Here is a 16,485-nt window from a genome sequence, read left to right as displayed (position 1 = left end):
CTCATCTGTAACTTACACCACAGCTCATGTCAATGTGGGATCCTTAACCCACTGAGCGAGGCCAGGGATCAAACCTGCATCCTCATGGATACCAGTCAGATTTGTTTCCACTGAGCCATGACGGGAACTCCCTGAAATGACTTTCTTTTAATGCCAAATCCAAGCCACATCTGCAACCTACACCACGGCTGGTAGCAATGCTGAATCCTTAACCCATTGAGTGAGGCTGGGGATTGAACCTGAATCCTCATTGACATTGCTGGGTTCTGAACCTGTTGAGCCACAACGGGAACTTGTGAAATGATTTTCTCCCTAGGATGTGCTTGAAATAATCAAGTGGGGGGAGTTCAGCTAATAATACTCTTTCTATTTTACATATTTGTTTGTAACTACACACAATAAAGAAAAAATTAATAACTAAAAAATTAACTAAAAAAGATGAATGCAAATATGACAAAATGTTAACTGTCAAGTTCTAAGTGATGGGAATATGGCTGCTTATATTTTCTGTATGTTTTAAAATGTTCTTCCTTAAAAAAAAAAAAAAAATAGAATCACCATGTGATCCAGCAGTCCCACTCCTGGGCACATATCCAGAGGAAAACCTTCATTTGAGAAGATATATGCATCTCAATATTCATTACAGCACTATTTCAATAGCCAAGACATAGAAACAACACAGATGTCCATCTACAGAGGAATGACACACACACATATACACACACATACAATGGACTATTACTCATAAAAGAGTAAAACAATGCCATTTCAGCAACATGGATGCACCTAGAGATTATCATACTAAGTGAAATAAGGCAGCCAGAGAAAGACAAATACCATATGATATCACTTAGATGTGGAATCTTAAAAAAAAAAAAAAAAGATACAAATGAACTTATATACAAAACAGAAATAGACCCACAGACAGAGAAAACAAACTTATGGTTGCCAAAGGGGAAGATGGGGAGGGATAAATTAGGAGTTTGGGATTAACATATATACTCCACTATACATAAAATAGATAATGATAAGGACCTACTATATAGCACTGGAAGCTATACTCAATATTTTGTGATAACATATAGGGGGAAAGAATCTGAAAAAAAAAAAAAGATATAGATGTTAAGTATAACTGGATCACTTTGCTGTACACCTGAACCTAACGCAACATTGTAAATGAACTATATAGTTCAATTTAAAAGAAAGGAAGAAAGAAAAAGTCCAAAATAGTTAACAAAATTGTAAAAGCATTTAAAGCCAGACTCAGGGCTGGGTTAGGTTGAAAGGATTTTGAGGAGTTCCCACTGTGGTGCAATGGGATCAGTGCCATCTCTGGAGAGCTGGGACATAGGTCCAATTTCTGGCCCTGCACAGTGGGTTAAGGATCTGGCACTGCTGCAGCAGTGGCATAGGTCACAGCTGCGGCTCAGATCTGATCCCTGGCCTGGGAACTCCATTTGCCGTGCACGGAGCAGCCAAAAAAGAAAAAAAAAAAGGATTTCGAAATGTATCTACAGACACCTAAGGCTGGCATTGACCGGTAGCACTCTCAGAAAATTAAAAGCCAATGACGAAAAGCCCCAAAAGTTCCAACTTGAACTACTAAATTATTAAGGAAAAAGAAGGACCTAGAGAAAAAGGTTCTAGCTGGCAAAATAGTGACACAGGCTTATTATACTGATAACATAAAGGATCTCCAATTCAAAGAAAACCACAGTACAATCAAAAGGGATGGGAAGTGTTGTATGATTTTATTTCAGGGACTGTTGATGGGTGATCAGTGAAAGTTCCAGCTAGAACCATGTGCCCTAAAGCCGTGATACCTGAAGTGATAGGGGTATAAAAAGAAAGCTCATGGAAGCTCAAAGCTTTTATGATTTGGAAATATAAAATAAACCAAGGTGAAGCAAACAGCTTGCCTGTTACTCAAATACATTAACTACAGCACGGCCTCATGTCCCCCAGACCAAATCTGACTTGTTCCCATACCTGATGATGACACACTGGTTCTCTCGGTCGATAATCATGTTTCTGTACATATTATCTGCCAGAGCATAGATATGTGGTGGGTTTTCATACTGGGCCTAGAAAAACAAAGGAGAACAAACAAACAAAAACAAAACCATGGTCAGATAGAGCAACACCTTACCATTCTTGCCTTGGAAATGAATCCACCACTGTGTAGCTCCCATTTTAAAGGGTACACAATACAAGAATCATAAACCTGCCAAGGTCATCAGAAGGTACACCTGACACAATGAAGACAGAATATGGGAGGACTTTTCTGCAGGCCTATGTGTGAGTCAGCTTTGAGACATGAACCGGGTCCTGAGATACTCCAGCACCCCACCCTTCCACCCAAGCAAGCCTCTGCTGACCACATTCCACTGCTCAATGTTTCTGAAGACAACGGTGCAACAGGTCTTAAGAGAGGCATACTAAAACCCTGCATCTGACTTACACTAATTCAGGATTTCTACCTAACTTTTTTTCCAAGCAGCAAGTTGGAGATTCTGGGACCCCAGGGGAAATTAAGTGAGACTTTATGAATAAAGAGAAAAACTTTAAAAAGTTTCCATAAGCAGAAGGCAGGAGGTGTGGTTCTCTAAAGGGATAAACAGGTCTGGCCAGTTTGTTCCATCTCCATATGGAAGAACAAAAGATCCTGCCATACCAAGCTACTGGGTTTGTGCCTTAGTCTCATGGGCTACCTTAGCTATGGAAAGTATAAATCCACCAATAAATTCACTGTGTCAGGATGGCTGCAGTCCTGCTTTCTTCCATTTCTTGGCACCACTTCCACCACTCTCTCAAAAAACACTAAAAAGAAAAATACTTCATATGGTGGAAAGCTGGAGAAAGAACACTCCTTAAATTTAAGGCTAGCTAACATAAAAGAGGGAAAAGCAAGCCCAATCCAGAGTGAGAAGACATTTGGACTCCAGCTTCCCTTCTCTGGTCCCCAGGTGTAGAACGGGAATGATACTGTGCATGGTGCATGTCTCACAAGGTAACTGAGATGATGGATGGGGAAGTAATTGGAGCAGGTCGAGTGACATGCAAAGGGAAAGCAGAATTTACTTAATCCAGCTTTGAGCCTTATCATGCCAGACCAGAGACTGCCACTCATGGCTAGCTGTGGAAGATCAGAACTGAGTGACAGGAGGGGTGAAAGGGTCCTTTGACGCCTGCATGCATGTTAAGTGCTGGTGGATCCAGGGCCCACAGTTCTGTACGTGCGAGCAAGTGGCTCACAAGGGAAACTGCCCAGGATCTAGCTTATTGCCAGGACTGATGGGCTGAATAATTCTATATAGGGACAAAAATAATATGTCACCCCTGCCTTCACTTAATGGTCAGAAGGGGATGCATCAATGGGACCATGAGATTAGACTGGCTTCTTCCAGACCAGACTGCTCATTCAGGTATTATCTTTAACACCTCTTGGGAAACAGGGAAATAGAAGATTGTAATAAAGAAAAGAGGATGAAAAATGGGAGGAAACGGAGTGGAGAGAAAGCTGTGGGTAGTGGAGGGGGATGAGAGGGCAAGTCATTGCCTGATATGGCTTCAAAGCCACTTCCCTAGTTATACTTGAGCTTTGCATGTCACTCTTTATTTTTCAAATTGGTTTCCCATCTCTGGGCTCATCGTATATCTTGGCAACCGATGAGAATTATAGGGTTGACGTTTCCTCCATCTGATTCTTCCCTTGCTTGAGAGCCCTGAAAGTCCCTCAGACAGACATTAACTCCTAGCTCAAATACGCCATAGATTTGCGTACTTTATCTCTCTGAGCCCCAGTTCCCTCAGCTGTGAAATGGGGATGGAGAGAAGTACACAGTCAGCGTCCAGGGTTGCTTTATTATTGGTGCAAGTGTAACATAGCACCTGGCACTAAGTAAATGCCAACTTCACAACATTGCGTTACCATGAGCTATTCAAAATAAGTATATATGTATTTTAAATTTAGGGTATTCCTTTAACAAGAACCCTTCAAACGATGAAGGGTCTAAAACGGATGTGTAGCCATGCTTTTCAGAGAACTGCAAAGGAAGAAGACGAATGCACAGCACTTCCAGCCACCCCGCCTCGGCTGTCATTGAGGACGCCAAGCCAGCTCCGTGCCTGCTGCCCCAGGGCCCTGCTGATCAGGACGCCAGGGCAGGGCCCAGCCTCTGCTGACAGTGTTTCCCTTGTGCTGGGCTCCCATAAAGGCAGCATTATCAAAGGTCTTTCGCGTGGCAGCCTCCTTCGGCTCCAGCTACCAGCACCATTCATCTGGCAACAATGGGGTGGGCTCTTGCTCTGGGTAAATTGCCTTCCACTTCAACTGATGAATTTGTGTGGGCTCCCTTTTGTTTGTTTTCCAGGGGTCAGGATTAATGAAGGCTCTTGTGCTTCTGCTGTGAAGGAAAGAGGGAAAGGAAAAAGATGCAGAGATGGGGAGACCTGAGGAAGTGAGGAGCCACAGCCATGAAATAGATGAAATAGGATTACAGATTCTATTTTTATCACACAGCTGAAATGGCTGTGGAGCTGAGTCTGAATAGAGATCAGGGTCACTTTAATACACGAAGTGATTTAAAACAATCACTTTTCATGTGCCAGTCTTAGCCACAGCTTAAGTGATTTGGAAAGAATCGTTTCCGTGGCCCTATTTGATTTTTCACCAATTACTGACTGTTTCAGTCCTTAGATTTTTGCGAAAAGTGGAAGAAAGAAAATGCCTGAAGCTGTTAAGTCCATGTAGCTGATTTGGTATGTAATGTTCCAATACTAATAGTCCTATGCTTTTCTGAGCTGTACTCGAAAGAGTAGCACATCATTAAAAATCAAACAATATCACCTACTTGAGCTTCCTCAATAAATAATTCATAAGAAAATGCAAATGTATTGCCAACTTCAAGAAAAACTACCCATGCCTCATAAAAGCCCCCAAAGACTACAGTAAATTATGTGGTGTGTAACTTACCGCTCCTTGGTACATCTCAATTTCCTTTTCCCCAAAATATGGCATCTGCTTGAAAGGGTTGACTGAGATTAATACGGATCCTATATATGTCTGAATTTAAATCCAGTTAAGGTCTATCGTTAATCTTCACAGCTACACATTTTTTCAAATTAAATAACCAGATGTTATCAAGAATTCATAATGAGGGAGATCTCTTGTGGTGCAGTGGGTTAATGATCCAGCCTTGTCACTGCAGTGGCTGGGGTTGCTGTTGTAGCACAGTTTCGATCCCTGGCCCAGGAACTTCCGCATGCGGCAGTAGTGCCCCCCCCAAAAAAAAACTGTCTCCGGGAAAAGCTCAGGTGCTTGTCTTCCAAAATATTACAAATAAAAACAAAAGCAACTACCAACTAGTTCATGTTTTCTTTTTCTTCAGGAAGAGTAATGAACTTAATTACCAAGGTGCTACTAAAAGAAATCATTATTTTACATGAATTGAAGCACAGTCTTTCAAGACTGGTGACATGCACAGCTAGGAAAAAACAAAACAAGTGATCAAGGAGTGAAAAGAATGTTCTAATTCCTCTTTTTAAATGATATTTTCCCCTTGGAACTTTCCTATCTCTTTGGTTTATTAAAAACATATTTACTTGTTTAACAAATAGAAGGATTTAAGCTGAACTGAAGAGTCCTCTTCTTTAGAAGCTATGGAGAACTGAATTGTATCCATAAGTCATATTCAGAACAGAAAATTACAAACCCAAATAGATCAGGTTTAAGGGAAGAAGGTTATTTCTGTTTAAGGAACCCAGGAAGGCCCCTCAAAAGAGAACAGGTTACATATGCCCAAATAAATGAAGTGTTATTATAACATACAAAATACTTTCATTTATCATTCAACAGTCAACTAGTTTGAATTGATTACCTACAATATACCAGGCATTGCTCCAGAGGCTGGGGATAAACCACAGTGGACAAAACAGAATGACAAAAACTCCCTGCTCTTGTGGAGTTAAAAAAAGAAAAAAAAAAAAAAAAGCAAACAACAACAAACAAAAAAACATATATGTACTCGAAATTATTTCTTTTAATCAACAATTTCAAAATACTTAGAAACTTTGCAGTTAAGGATGTAAAACCTATGAGATTTCCTTCCCAAAAGGCAAACATACATTTATACATTAGGACCTGAGTGTCAAATGGAGCAGCACAGGCAATCCAGTCAGATTGCTTATTAGCTCACCACACCAGGTTCCTCTCTAATCTTGGGCAAGTCACATCTCTAAGCTGTAGTTATTGGATGATGGAATAAATAGGACCTACCTGCAAGGCTTCTTTTGAGAATTAAATGAAACAGTATAAAATGCCCAGCACAACGTTTGGTATGTAGTAGAGGCAATTTCCTCAATTCATATACTTTAGGCTGCACGTTTTGTCATGTTAACTTCTCTTGCGATGCAGTGTTTGTATTCCTATTGAACACAAATGAGCCAAGTATGGAGTGCATCATATAATATTTTAAAATTAATATTTAAACATGACAGTGAGAACGGGAAATGCTTAGCTACAATGTTGCTTGCTTTTTCATTGAACAGAAAGATCTTCTGACTTGAAAGGATTGGACATGAAATGGTAGTAGAGAAGATGGGGTCCATTTTCATAGCACACCAAGATGCACCCAGCACTGGTCTGGGGCCAGTTCATGAAACTAAGAAAATGCTGATAATGCAGTGAATCATAATTGAAAATCACTAAAGAGCACAGAAGAAATGCTAAGAGCAAATGTGTTTCCAAGTGCCAATGTCAGATGAGACCAACAACAGATAAGTGGCCAACTTATTTGAAGTGAAATTTAGAACAGATAAATTTATTGTTAGAACTATTAAGCAAGTAAGAAGTATCCATGATATTATAGCCAAGACTCAGTAAGTGTTGATGATAAAAACAAACACTGATAAAACACACATATGTATACACAGCACTAATCTAAACTCCTAAAGATAACCCCATTACTATTTTAATCCTATTTTACTAGGAGAAAACTGAGGCATCGAAAAATTTTAAAACTTGCTCAAGTTGCAAGCTAGTAAGTGGCAGAACTATGATTCAAAGCCAGGCATGCTTCATCTAGAGTCCACACTTGAAAGTTACAATGTTTTCCTACAATTAGCATATGTTGTTATTATTCTTACTATTGGTAATTATTTGCCACTTTTGGCAAATAAAATACAGAATACCCAGTTAAATTTGAGTTTCAAACAATGAATAATTTTTTTTAGTATATACATGTCCCAAATAAGTATGCCCCAGCAATACTTGGGACATACTTATAGAAAAAAAAAAAAAAAAAAGTTCTTTGTTATTTATCTAAAATGCAAATCTAACCAGGTATTCTGAATTTTATCTACAGCTGCCAGCCTACACCACAGCAACTCAGGATCCAAGCTGTGTATGTATGCGACCTAAACCACAGCTAATGGCAATGCTGGATCCTTAACCCACTGGTGGGGGCCAGGGATTGAACCCGCATCCTCATGGATACTAGTTGGGTTTATTAATCACTGAGCCACGACAGGAACTCCTGGAGGGGTTTCTATTAAAGCGCTCTATGCTCTGTTGTAACTTAGATTCTGTAACTCTCTGAGTACTCAAAACTCTATCTCCCTTAGTTGATTTTAAAGTATTCTTTCCATATGGAAGGGACTCAATCAATACTGAATGAATGAGGTTTGCACTCATTATGGTTCTCATCCTACACAAATAGAGTAGTTCTAACAGTAAGCTCAGTATTTAAGAAATACAGCACTGCTATGGCCATCCATATTTCAAAAGAGGAAGATGTCCTTAACTACCCCCAAGTAAAAACAATCTTGGATGAATATGATCTTTCCATGGAGGATGGTGCTTCTGTCTCCATTGTAAAGGGAATGCTGTGACTGCCACCTATCCTAGACAAATTGATCATTGAATTCAGAGAATTAAGAGCTGCCAGAGGACAGGAGCCAAAGGCATCACCTGCCCACCTTGGTTCCCCAATAAATAAATTTGGATTGGCTTATACGAGAGCTCCCATAGGAACAACATTTTTTTTTTTTTAACTGCTAATAACCTGCTGTGTGAAGACACATCTTGTCAAACCTTGATTTTCACTTAGTAGTCTACATAAATTCTGGTAAGAAGACACTCAAAGAAAAAACCTCTTCGGGTTTTTCTTTGGCCAATCTTGAATCAAAGGACTCAGATAAGAAGAGGGAAACTGGAGTTCCCATCGTGGCGCAGTGGTTAACGAATCCGACTAGGAACCATGAGGTTGCGGGTTCGATTCCTGCCCTTGCTCAGTGGGTTAACGATCCGGCGTTGCCGTGAGCTGTGGTGTAGGTTGCAGACGCGGCTCGGATCCTGCGTTGCTGTGGCTCTGGCGTAGGCCAGTGGCTACAGCTCCGATTCGACCCCTAGCCTGGGAACCTCCATATGCCGCGGGAGTGGCCCAAAGAAATAGCAAAAAAAAAAAAGAAGAGGGAAACTACAGCCATCCCCTAAAGAGTAGAGGGTCTCAAGGGCAATATTATTTGGCAAAACCCTGAAAAATATAAAGTTTGGTTTGAAATGGATGATGTAGTTGGGGTCTATGCTAAGTAGTTACAAATGTACCTGAATCAGAATTGACACAAGAGAATCTGGTTTAGAATTGAAAGGAAACAAACATTTTTCTCACTTGCCTGAGTCATTTCCCTGAGAGCACAGATCATCTACTGGGTGGGGCCCCTTCTTCAGATAACTCAAATACTCACTCCCACTCTCTGCTGCATAATGCAGGTGTGCCTCTGGAAAAAGCTATTCCGTCATTGACTCTACCCACATAACCTTTGGCTAGGAAGGTGTGGCCAAAGGTTAATTTTCAAACTGTATGGAGATACACAGACTTTAAAAAAACAAAGCAAAACAAAAAACAGTCCCTGCTGTGGCACAAGGGGATCTGCAGCCTCTTGGGAGCCCGGGGACACAGGTTTGATTACCAGCCTGTACAGTGGGTTAAGGATCTGGCATTCCTACAGCTTTGGTTGGGGAACTCCAAATACTGCAGGGTGGCCAGAAAATAAATAAATAAAATAAACGAAACGCATTCTTATTGAACAGACTACATGAGACATAAGAGACCCTACTGAACTTTAATTGACTGGTTCCAAATGTTTGTCCATGATTCATGAGCTATCGACGATCTGCAGCAAGAAGGACAAAAACAGAAAGAGTGCCCTGAATTTTTTTTTATGAGGTCCAGTTGATTCAATATAAAGGACCCTGCTTTCCTCTTAGATTATTTCCTTTCTACTTTGTGGGTGTTCAGGTAGTCTTTCTTTTATAAAATGTGATGGTAGTGCAGCTTTTGTAAATTTGTTTTTAATGGTCTTCTTAGGTAGACTTTAACTTTTTAAAAAACATTTTAATACCCAGTGAATTCCCCCAAACTGCCCATACTCATCTACCCGACCTCCCTATATTTATCACTGAGATGCGGCAGGGAGGGGAGGTGACTCTGGTGAAGTCACATAGGTGGAGCTGATGGAGCTGGAACTTGAGCCCCAGGCTCCAGCTGCCAGACCCACAGTCATCTCACTGCAGTGATGGTCCCCACCCCCAACCTCCCATCACAGACTGACCACCAAGGGCCAAACTTCACTGGGAACAACAGTGCTGCCTTAAGCTCCAGTTGGTCTGGCACAAGTGCCTCAGCTCCTAATTCAAGGGCTGAAAATGCTGAGCATGCTTGAGTGTGGTCTTCGAGTGAAGATAAGATTGGAGAAAGTTGGACCAAATGAGCATGGAGTGCTTTGCCCAGGAACTTTTGTCAGGCAGGTGGCTATCAATGATGTCTTGCTAAGCAGACTTTTCCTCCTACATTTGAGAATGTAATTGTGGAAAGTGTGGCAACATTCAGGAAAAATAGTAAATTAAACCTTTCTGGTCTTAGGCTACTTGGCTGAAAAAAAAACGAGTTTTTATTGGTTAACAATGTTAGCATTCTAAGGAGGTCCTTTTTTCTTTTTATTTTTCTTTTTTTTTTGCCTTTTTGCCTTTTCTAGGGCCTCTCCCGCGGCATATGGAGGTTCCCAGGCTAGTCGAATCGGAGCTGTAGCCACCAGCCTACGCCAGAGCCACAGCAACACGGGATCCAAGCCTCGTCTGCAAACTACACCACAGCTCACAGCAATGCCAGATCCTTTAACCCACTGAGTAAGGACAGGGACCGAACCCGCGACCTCATGGTTCCTAGTCAGATTCGTTAACCACTGAGCCACGACGGGAACTCCCTAAGGAGGTCCTTTTTTCTAACGCGGATCAAAGAAATCTGCAGTTAGCCTGACTGTATTAACAACTGATTGTCCCAAATGCTGATCTTCAGTACAAGACAAGGTGCTGGTATTAGATGCTGAAGAGGTAAAAATGAGCAGTTCTTTAACTTAATGTAAAATCAAATCTCTTCTTAACTATTAAGCTTGGGAGAGAGAGGGAGGGAAAAACTCCTTTAAAATAATGCTACTCTTTCATAATAATATTCCCTTGGCATGGAACTGAAAAAGGAGGCTTTTATTACTTCTCAGAGGAAAAGATTTGCAGCTAGGCCCTTGGTATTATTTCATAAACATCCACCAGATCCATCATGCCCCCTCAAAGCTGAAGGCTGCTCTGTGCTATTGCTGAAAAGCACACTGATGCCGAGTTTCTCATATACTGAGTGGGCAGAGATGTCTACAACGCGAAGTCTATTAGTGGTCAACTAACTCATTTCCTTGGTAGAACACACGATCAGTTAGTCACTGATTCAAAGACATGAATTCAAAGACTAGGCGTCAGCCTCCTCTGTGTGAGTCACTTTAAAATTCTGCTGTCTGAATATAAAAAGCAAGTCTTCGTAGGCAACATATCTTCAATGAACATTTAATGTAACACACTATGCCAAGGGTTATGCAGGAAACTAAGAAATAAACAAGACAGGATGATGCCATTTTTTAGCTAAAATTAACAAGGCAAATATATGTATACATATGTCTGCGTGTGATAAAATTGGAAAATATACAAGAGGTTAATAGGAACAAATGTTATATGATAGGATTCTGGGGGATTTTAGTGTTTGCCTTTCTGGCTGATGGCATTTTGTAACTCATGTTCAAGGAACATGTACTGCTTTAAAGAGTTTTGTTTTGTTTTTGTTTTCTGCTTTTTAGGGTCACACCTGCAGCACATGGAAGTTCCCAGGCTAGGGGTCCAATCGGAGCTGCAGCTGCTGGCCTATGCAACAGCCACAGCAATGCAGTCTGTGACTGACACCACAGCTCATGGTAACACTGAATCCCCGACACACTGAGCGAGGCCAGGGTTCGAATCCGCATCCCCATGGATACTAGTAGGATTCGTTTCTGCTGTGCCAAAACGGGAACTCCCTAGAGTGATTTTTTTTTTAAACTTTGCTTCTTAAAAGATATATATATATAACATAGTCCCTATTCTTAGAAGTTTTTAGCATTTTAGGCGAGTCTGTCTGGGTTGATACTGGACTGGCTGCTGACAACCACTGACATTTTTCTTCTTTTCATACTCTGCTGATCAAAAACCACATCCACGTAAATAATGTAATAAGCTGAGCCCACATTCTAAGAACATTCCAAAAAATAATGTGTTCAACTACATTCATTGGAAATTAGCCTTTTATGGGCTTGTCAATAAACCAATTATCCACTTAAAAGTTTCTATGGTAAAATGCATTTGAATGTCCAATAAGCAACTTTACAATTGAATTTTAGAACGTAACTCAGAAATAGGCCAGAAACTTATACACTTGCCTAAGTGTATGCTAATAACAACGAATGCTTACTGTGTACTCGCGCATTCATTATTTCATTTAACCCTATAACAGCCTCATGCAGATTTTATCACTCCCATTCTACAGATGAGCAAGTCAAGGAGCACAGATCACAAAACTTTCATAAGGTCACCAAGGTCATGAAAAATAAGGTCCAAAGCTTGGCCGCCCAGATCCATATCCCGCAGCCAACTCTTCAGGTCTTCTGGTCCATCAACTGCTAGCTTCTGTGTGCCATAAGTCTTTTACATAGAAATGATTGAAACCCTTTAATGATAATAAGCCCAGATAAACTGAGCATATTTTAATTTTTTGACCAAATAAAGTAAAAACTTCCAACTGAATACAACTGCTTCCATACAGTTAAAGGAAGCTCTGCACAGGTATCCAGGAGTCAGCAAGTTTTTTTTTCTGTAAAAGGTCAGAGAGTATTTTAGGCTTTGCATATCCAAGGGTCGACTGCAACTACTCAATCCTGCGATTGTAGCAGGAAAGCAGCCACAGACAGTAAGTAAACCAACCAGCATGGCTGTGCTCCAGAGAAATCCTGTGGTGGGCGTGATCTTGTCTATAGGCAGTGGGCTGATCAGGATGCGATTATGACGTGGCTGATAAATCCAACTGTACCTATCGATACTTAAAAGCAAGGGTTTAGGGATTTAACTACCCAGATACTTGGTAAATCTTCCTACAGTAAATAAGAAACAGCACATTATTGGTTAGAACCATCCCTGTGCCTTGGCATAATGTTTATTAGTACAAATACCTGGTGAGATGAACTCCCTCCACGCCAATGATGGAATAGGCCACCCCTGCAGAAGTACTGCTCCATAGGTGTGGGTGCTTTTATCTAACAGCTAAAGGAGCACGGGAGTTCCTTTCGTGGCTCAGCAGGTTAAGGATCTGGTGTTGCCGTGAGCTATGGCCTAGGTTGTAGATGCGGCTTGGGTCTGGCGTTGCTGTAGCTGTGGCACAGGCCAGCAGCTGTAGCTCTAATTCGACCCTTAGCCTGGGAACCTCCCTATGCCTTGGGTGTAGGCCTACAAATAAAAAAATTTTAAAAAGGAGCAGTGTAACTAATAAACAGAAGCTACAGATGTGAAAATTATACCTCCTCAAGGTTCAGGGGTTAAAATCTAAATTGTGTAACAGTTGCAACCACTCCACTTTTCATCCACAACACCATACCTTCAGAAGTCACCAACAGCCTCACAGTTAAACTTTCTGGTACTGCTATAGAGATCTGCACAGATCTTTGATTGTCTCTGACCAACTCTACATTAATTCTACAAAAAGAACTTCACATAGTTGCACCAAACAGAAGTCCTGAATCCTGTAGGAACTTACACAAATATCACAGTTCTGTGTTTATAAAGACATTAACACACATTTGAATCAAACTTCCATTCTGAATTCTTTAAAGTTCTCCTCAAAAAAAAAAAAAAAAAAAAAAAAAAAAAGGCATATGGCAAGTTAAAACTGAAACATAAAGAACTCAAGAATGTCAGGCATTTTCATTTGTTGATCTTCACTTCTCAGGTTTCCTTTAGTAAATATAAGAATGCAGAAAAACTGGCAAAATGACATACTTTTTTTGCATGAGGCAATCTTTTTTAAACCTTTTAAGTCTAGACTTAAACTGTCTCTGCTTTGCAATTAGGGAGCAGTATCGATAGAATTCTGCAGTTCAGGACTTTCTCCAGCAAGAGCACAGGTTTCAGACACCACGTGCAGGGCTGGGGCATATACGTCCAAGGTACAGTGCCATTGGGCAAAATGGAGGAATACTGGCTACATCTTGATATTGGGAAATGCCAGGAAAAAAAATTTAGCATCACTTCTGCCCTCCCCACAGCCTGAACCAAGGGACAAAAACGTACAGAACCATGCTTTGAAACAGTGAAAATGACCTGAGCATGGAGTGTCAGTTCAGAATTTCAGATGGATCTTCTGACCCTAGGAATGAAGCCGTTTTTTACCACCGACACGTCATCTCAGTTAGAAATGTCCAAAGAAACCAATAAAGGATACAAAAATGTAGTCATCCATGTATCTCTTCTTTAGATTCTCCACAATGGCGTTCTCTGTGATCTTGGAGAGCAGGACCATGTCATCCACACCACTGTGCTTGACATTGTGACTCTGCCAGTGGTACCGGTAGGCACCTCTGCTTCCCTGTGAATGTAAAACACACACTGATAAGGATGGTTTATTTCCTCCCAGAGGAAAAAAAAATTTACTGAGTTCCCAAATACTCTTTTTTTTTTTTTTTGCTTTTTAGGGCTTCAGGTGCAGCATATGGAAGTTTCCAGGCTAGGTAGGGGTCAAATCGGAGCTGCACCTGCCAGCCTACACCACAGCCACAGCAACGCAGGATCCAAGCCTCATCTGCGACCTACACCACAGCTCACGGCAACACTGGATCCTTAACCCACTGATCGAGGCCAGGGATCAAACCTGCATCTTCATGGATACTAGTCGGGTTTGTTACCACTGAGCCACAACAATCTCCCAAATATTCTTTACATCAAATGAGAACAAGCAATGCAAATAAAGATTTTTCTATCAATAGATCTGGATTCAGATTTCATCCTTGCCACCTATAGACTAAGTGGGGGGAAATTATCTAAGCTCATGGTGTCACATAAGCTACTCTTTTCTCATTTGCCAAAATGGGTGAAATAAGACCCACTGTGTAGAGGTGCTGTAAGGATTCAATAAAATAACCTGAAAAGCACAGAATAGTATCTAGAATGGAGCACAATAAATGATCAATAGGTTCAGATACTTCCTTTAACCTTAATGTTTAGTAGAATTTACTGATAAAATAAGCAAAGACATAGAAACTTTCTAGGAGTTCCCTTGCGGCCCAGTAGGTTAAGGACCTGGCATTGTCACTGCAGTGGCTTGATCCCTGCAGCACAGGCTTGATCCCTGGCCTGAGAATTTCCACATGTAGGTGCCCCTCCCCCACAAAAAAAAAAAAAGAAAGAAAGAAAGAAAAGAAAAAAAGTAGAAACTTTCTGCAAATTATCTATCAGAACTCAGAAGTGGAGGGAGTCCATACTGCACAATGGCTAGGTCACATTGTGATAATTCCTCAAGCCACCTGAATTGCTTTCCATCCATAAACTTATCACTGTTAATGTTATGCTGGCCTTCCACATTCAAAAGATAAGCTGCATTTGATGACCGATCACTGCTATTTAACAAAGAAATGGACAGGATGGCCTCAGCACAATCACAGAACATACTATGGGCAGGAGGACCTTATCTGGCCCCATGGCCTCCGTGGGTAGATGCAGCTCTGGCACATGATTTAAGACTAACACCAGGAGTGGCCTATGAGCACCCTGGGGCTGGCAGGGCTTCCCATCACTGGACATTTCTGCCAGTGGGATCCCCTGTGTATTCGGCCACATGCCAAGTCTTGGGGTTAAGAGCAGATGCAAGCACCATGGTGGCTGCGCATGGGGAGCTCATGGTCTCCTGAAGAACCCTAGATATCCAGCAAATGCTTGCATTTATGTGTCAGCTACAGTGTGTAAATATATGTCCAGTGGGGACTCCAGGGGCAGGCAGAGCCTCTTTGTCCTGGGAGAGCCAGAAATCTCTTCTTAGCGAAGGTATCATTTGAAGTGGATCTAAAATATTTTGAATTTCCCAGACAAGAGTAGACAAAGGAAGGAAATTCATTTTAATCTACACTCATGGGACATAAAACCCAATACATACGAAATAATGACAAATAATACATGATGAGATATTGGACAAGCATGGTGGGCACTGAACTGAGCACAACTGGCTCCTGCTCCCTTCTCAGGAAGTCCGTTTGGAGGGAGTTTGGATCAAGGAAGAAAAAAATCTGAATAAGGGAGTTTCCATCATGGCTCAGCAGTTAACGAACCCGACTAGCATCCATGAGGACCCGGGTTTGATCCCTGGCCTCACTCAGTGGGTTAAGGATCCGGCGTTGCTGTGAGCTGTGGTGTAGGATCCCCGAGTGGCTGTGGCTGTGGCTGTGGCATAGGTCGGCAGCTGCAGCTCTGGATTCACCCCCTAGCCTGGGACCCCCTCCATATGCCACAGGTGCAGCACTAAAAAGACAAAAAAATAAAAATCTGAATATGGGCATCTAGAAAGGCTACCTGCTTCAACGTCAAAACCAGGATGAGAAAAGGTAATAGGTTCTTTGAGAAAATGGGGAGGTGGAAGGAGACAAGATAAATGACATTTTAAATTTCACTTAAAAACATTGTTTAATGTTTTCTCTGCAGGAGACATGGGTCGGGGTCCTTTGACAGCAGGGCTCTGGGGAAACTAATTACTAACAACCAGCCAACAAAGGGCCACCGCAGGAAGAGCTGGCGCTGTGGGGTCAAGCTCCAGAAAGGGGTTCAGGAAAGGTTGCCACCCATGCTGCTCTGCAGAGGATATCTGCTTCTATTTGCCTTTCTCAGAACCACACGCAGCATCAGTTCTACAAAATTACCTCAAACCTCACCCACTCCTCTTTCCTCTTGTGGCGAAACAGAAAGAGAAAAAGTACTGGCCGCAGCATGACTCACTGGACCTCAATAGTCAGTCCACAGTCTATTTCCAACCAGAGAAAGACTCCTGGACTCTCTTCCCCTCCTCAGTCCTCCCTCCTCTTCCAGCCTGAATGTTCTTC

General features: G+C 41.6%; 1 protein-coding gene across 2 annotated transcripts in view; it reads right to left on the bottom strand.

Annotated features, from left to right (window-relative positions):
* The window catches only part of MYO1E (myosin IE), a 224,461-nt gene that overhangs the window by 113,905 nt on the left and 94,071 nt on the right, over positions 1 to 16,485 (bottom strand). For both annotated transcript variants that reach the window (XM_003353343.5, XM_021073512.1), the window contains exons 2-4: positions 13,845 to 13,988; positions 4,976 to 5,065; positions 1,990 to 2,084 (exon numbers count right to left, since the gene is read on the bottom strand). In XM_003353343.5, coding sequence (XP_003353391.2) covers positions 1,990 to 2,084; positions 4,976 to 5,065; positions 13,845 to 13,988 — 329 coding nt within the window. The remainder of the gene's footprint in view (positions 1 to 1,989; positions 2,085 to 4,975; positions 5,066 to 13,844; positions 13,989 to 16,485) is intronic.

Source organism: Sus scrofa, chromosome 1 (genome assembly GCF_000003025.6).
Source record: "Sus scrofa isolate TJ Tabasco breed Duroc chromosome 1, Sscrofa11.1, whole genome shotgun sequence".
In the NCBI taxonomy this organism is placed as follows: domain Eukaryota; kingdom Metazoa; phylum Chordata; class Mammalia; order Artiodactyla; family Suidae; genus Sus; species Sus scrofa.
Note: the sequence above shows the minus strand (reverse complement) of the source record. Positions and strands in the feature narration are given on the sequence as shown.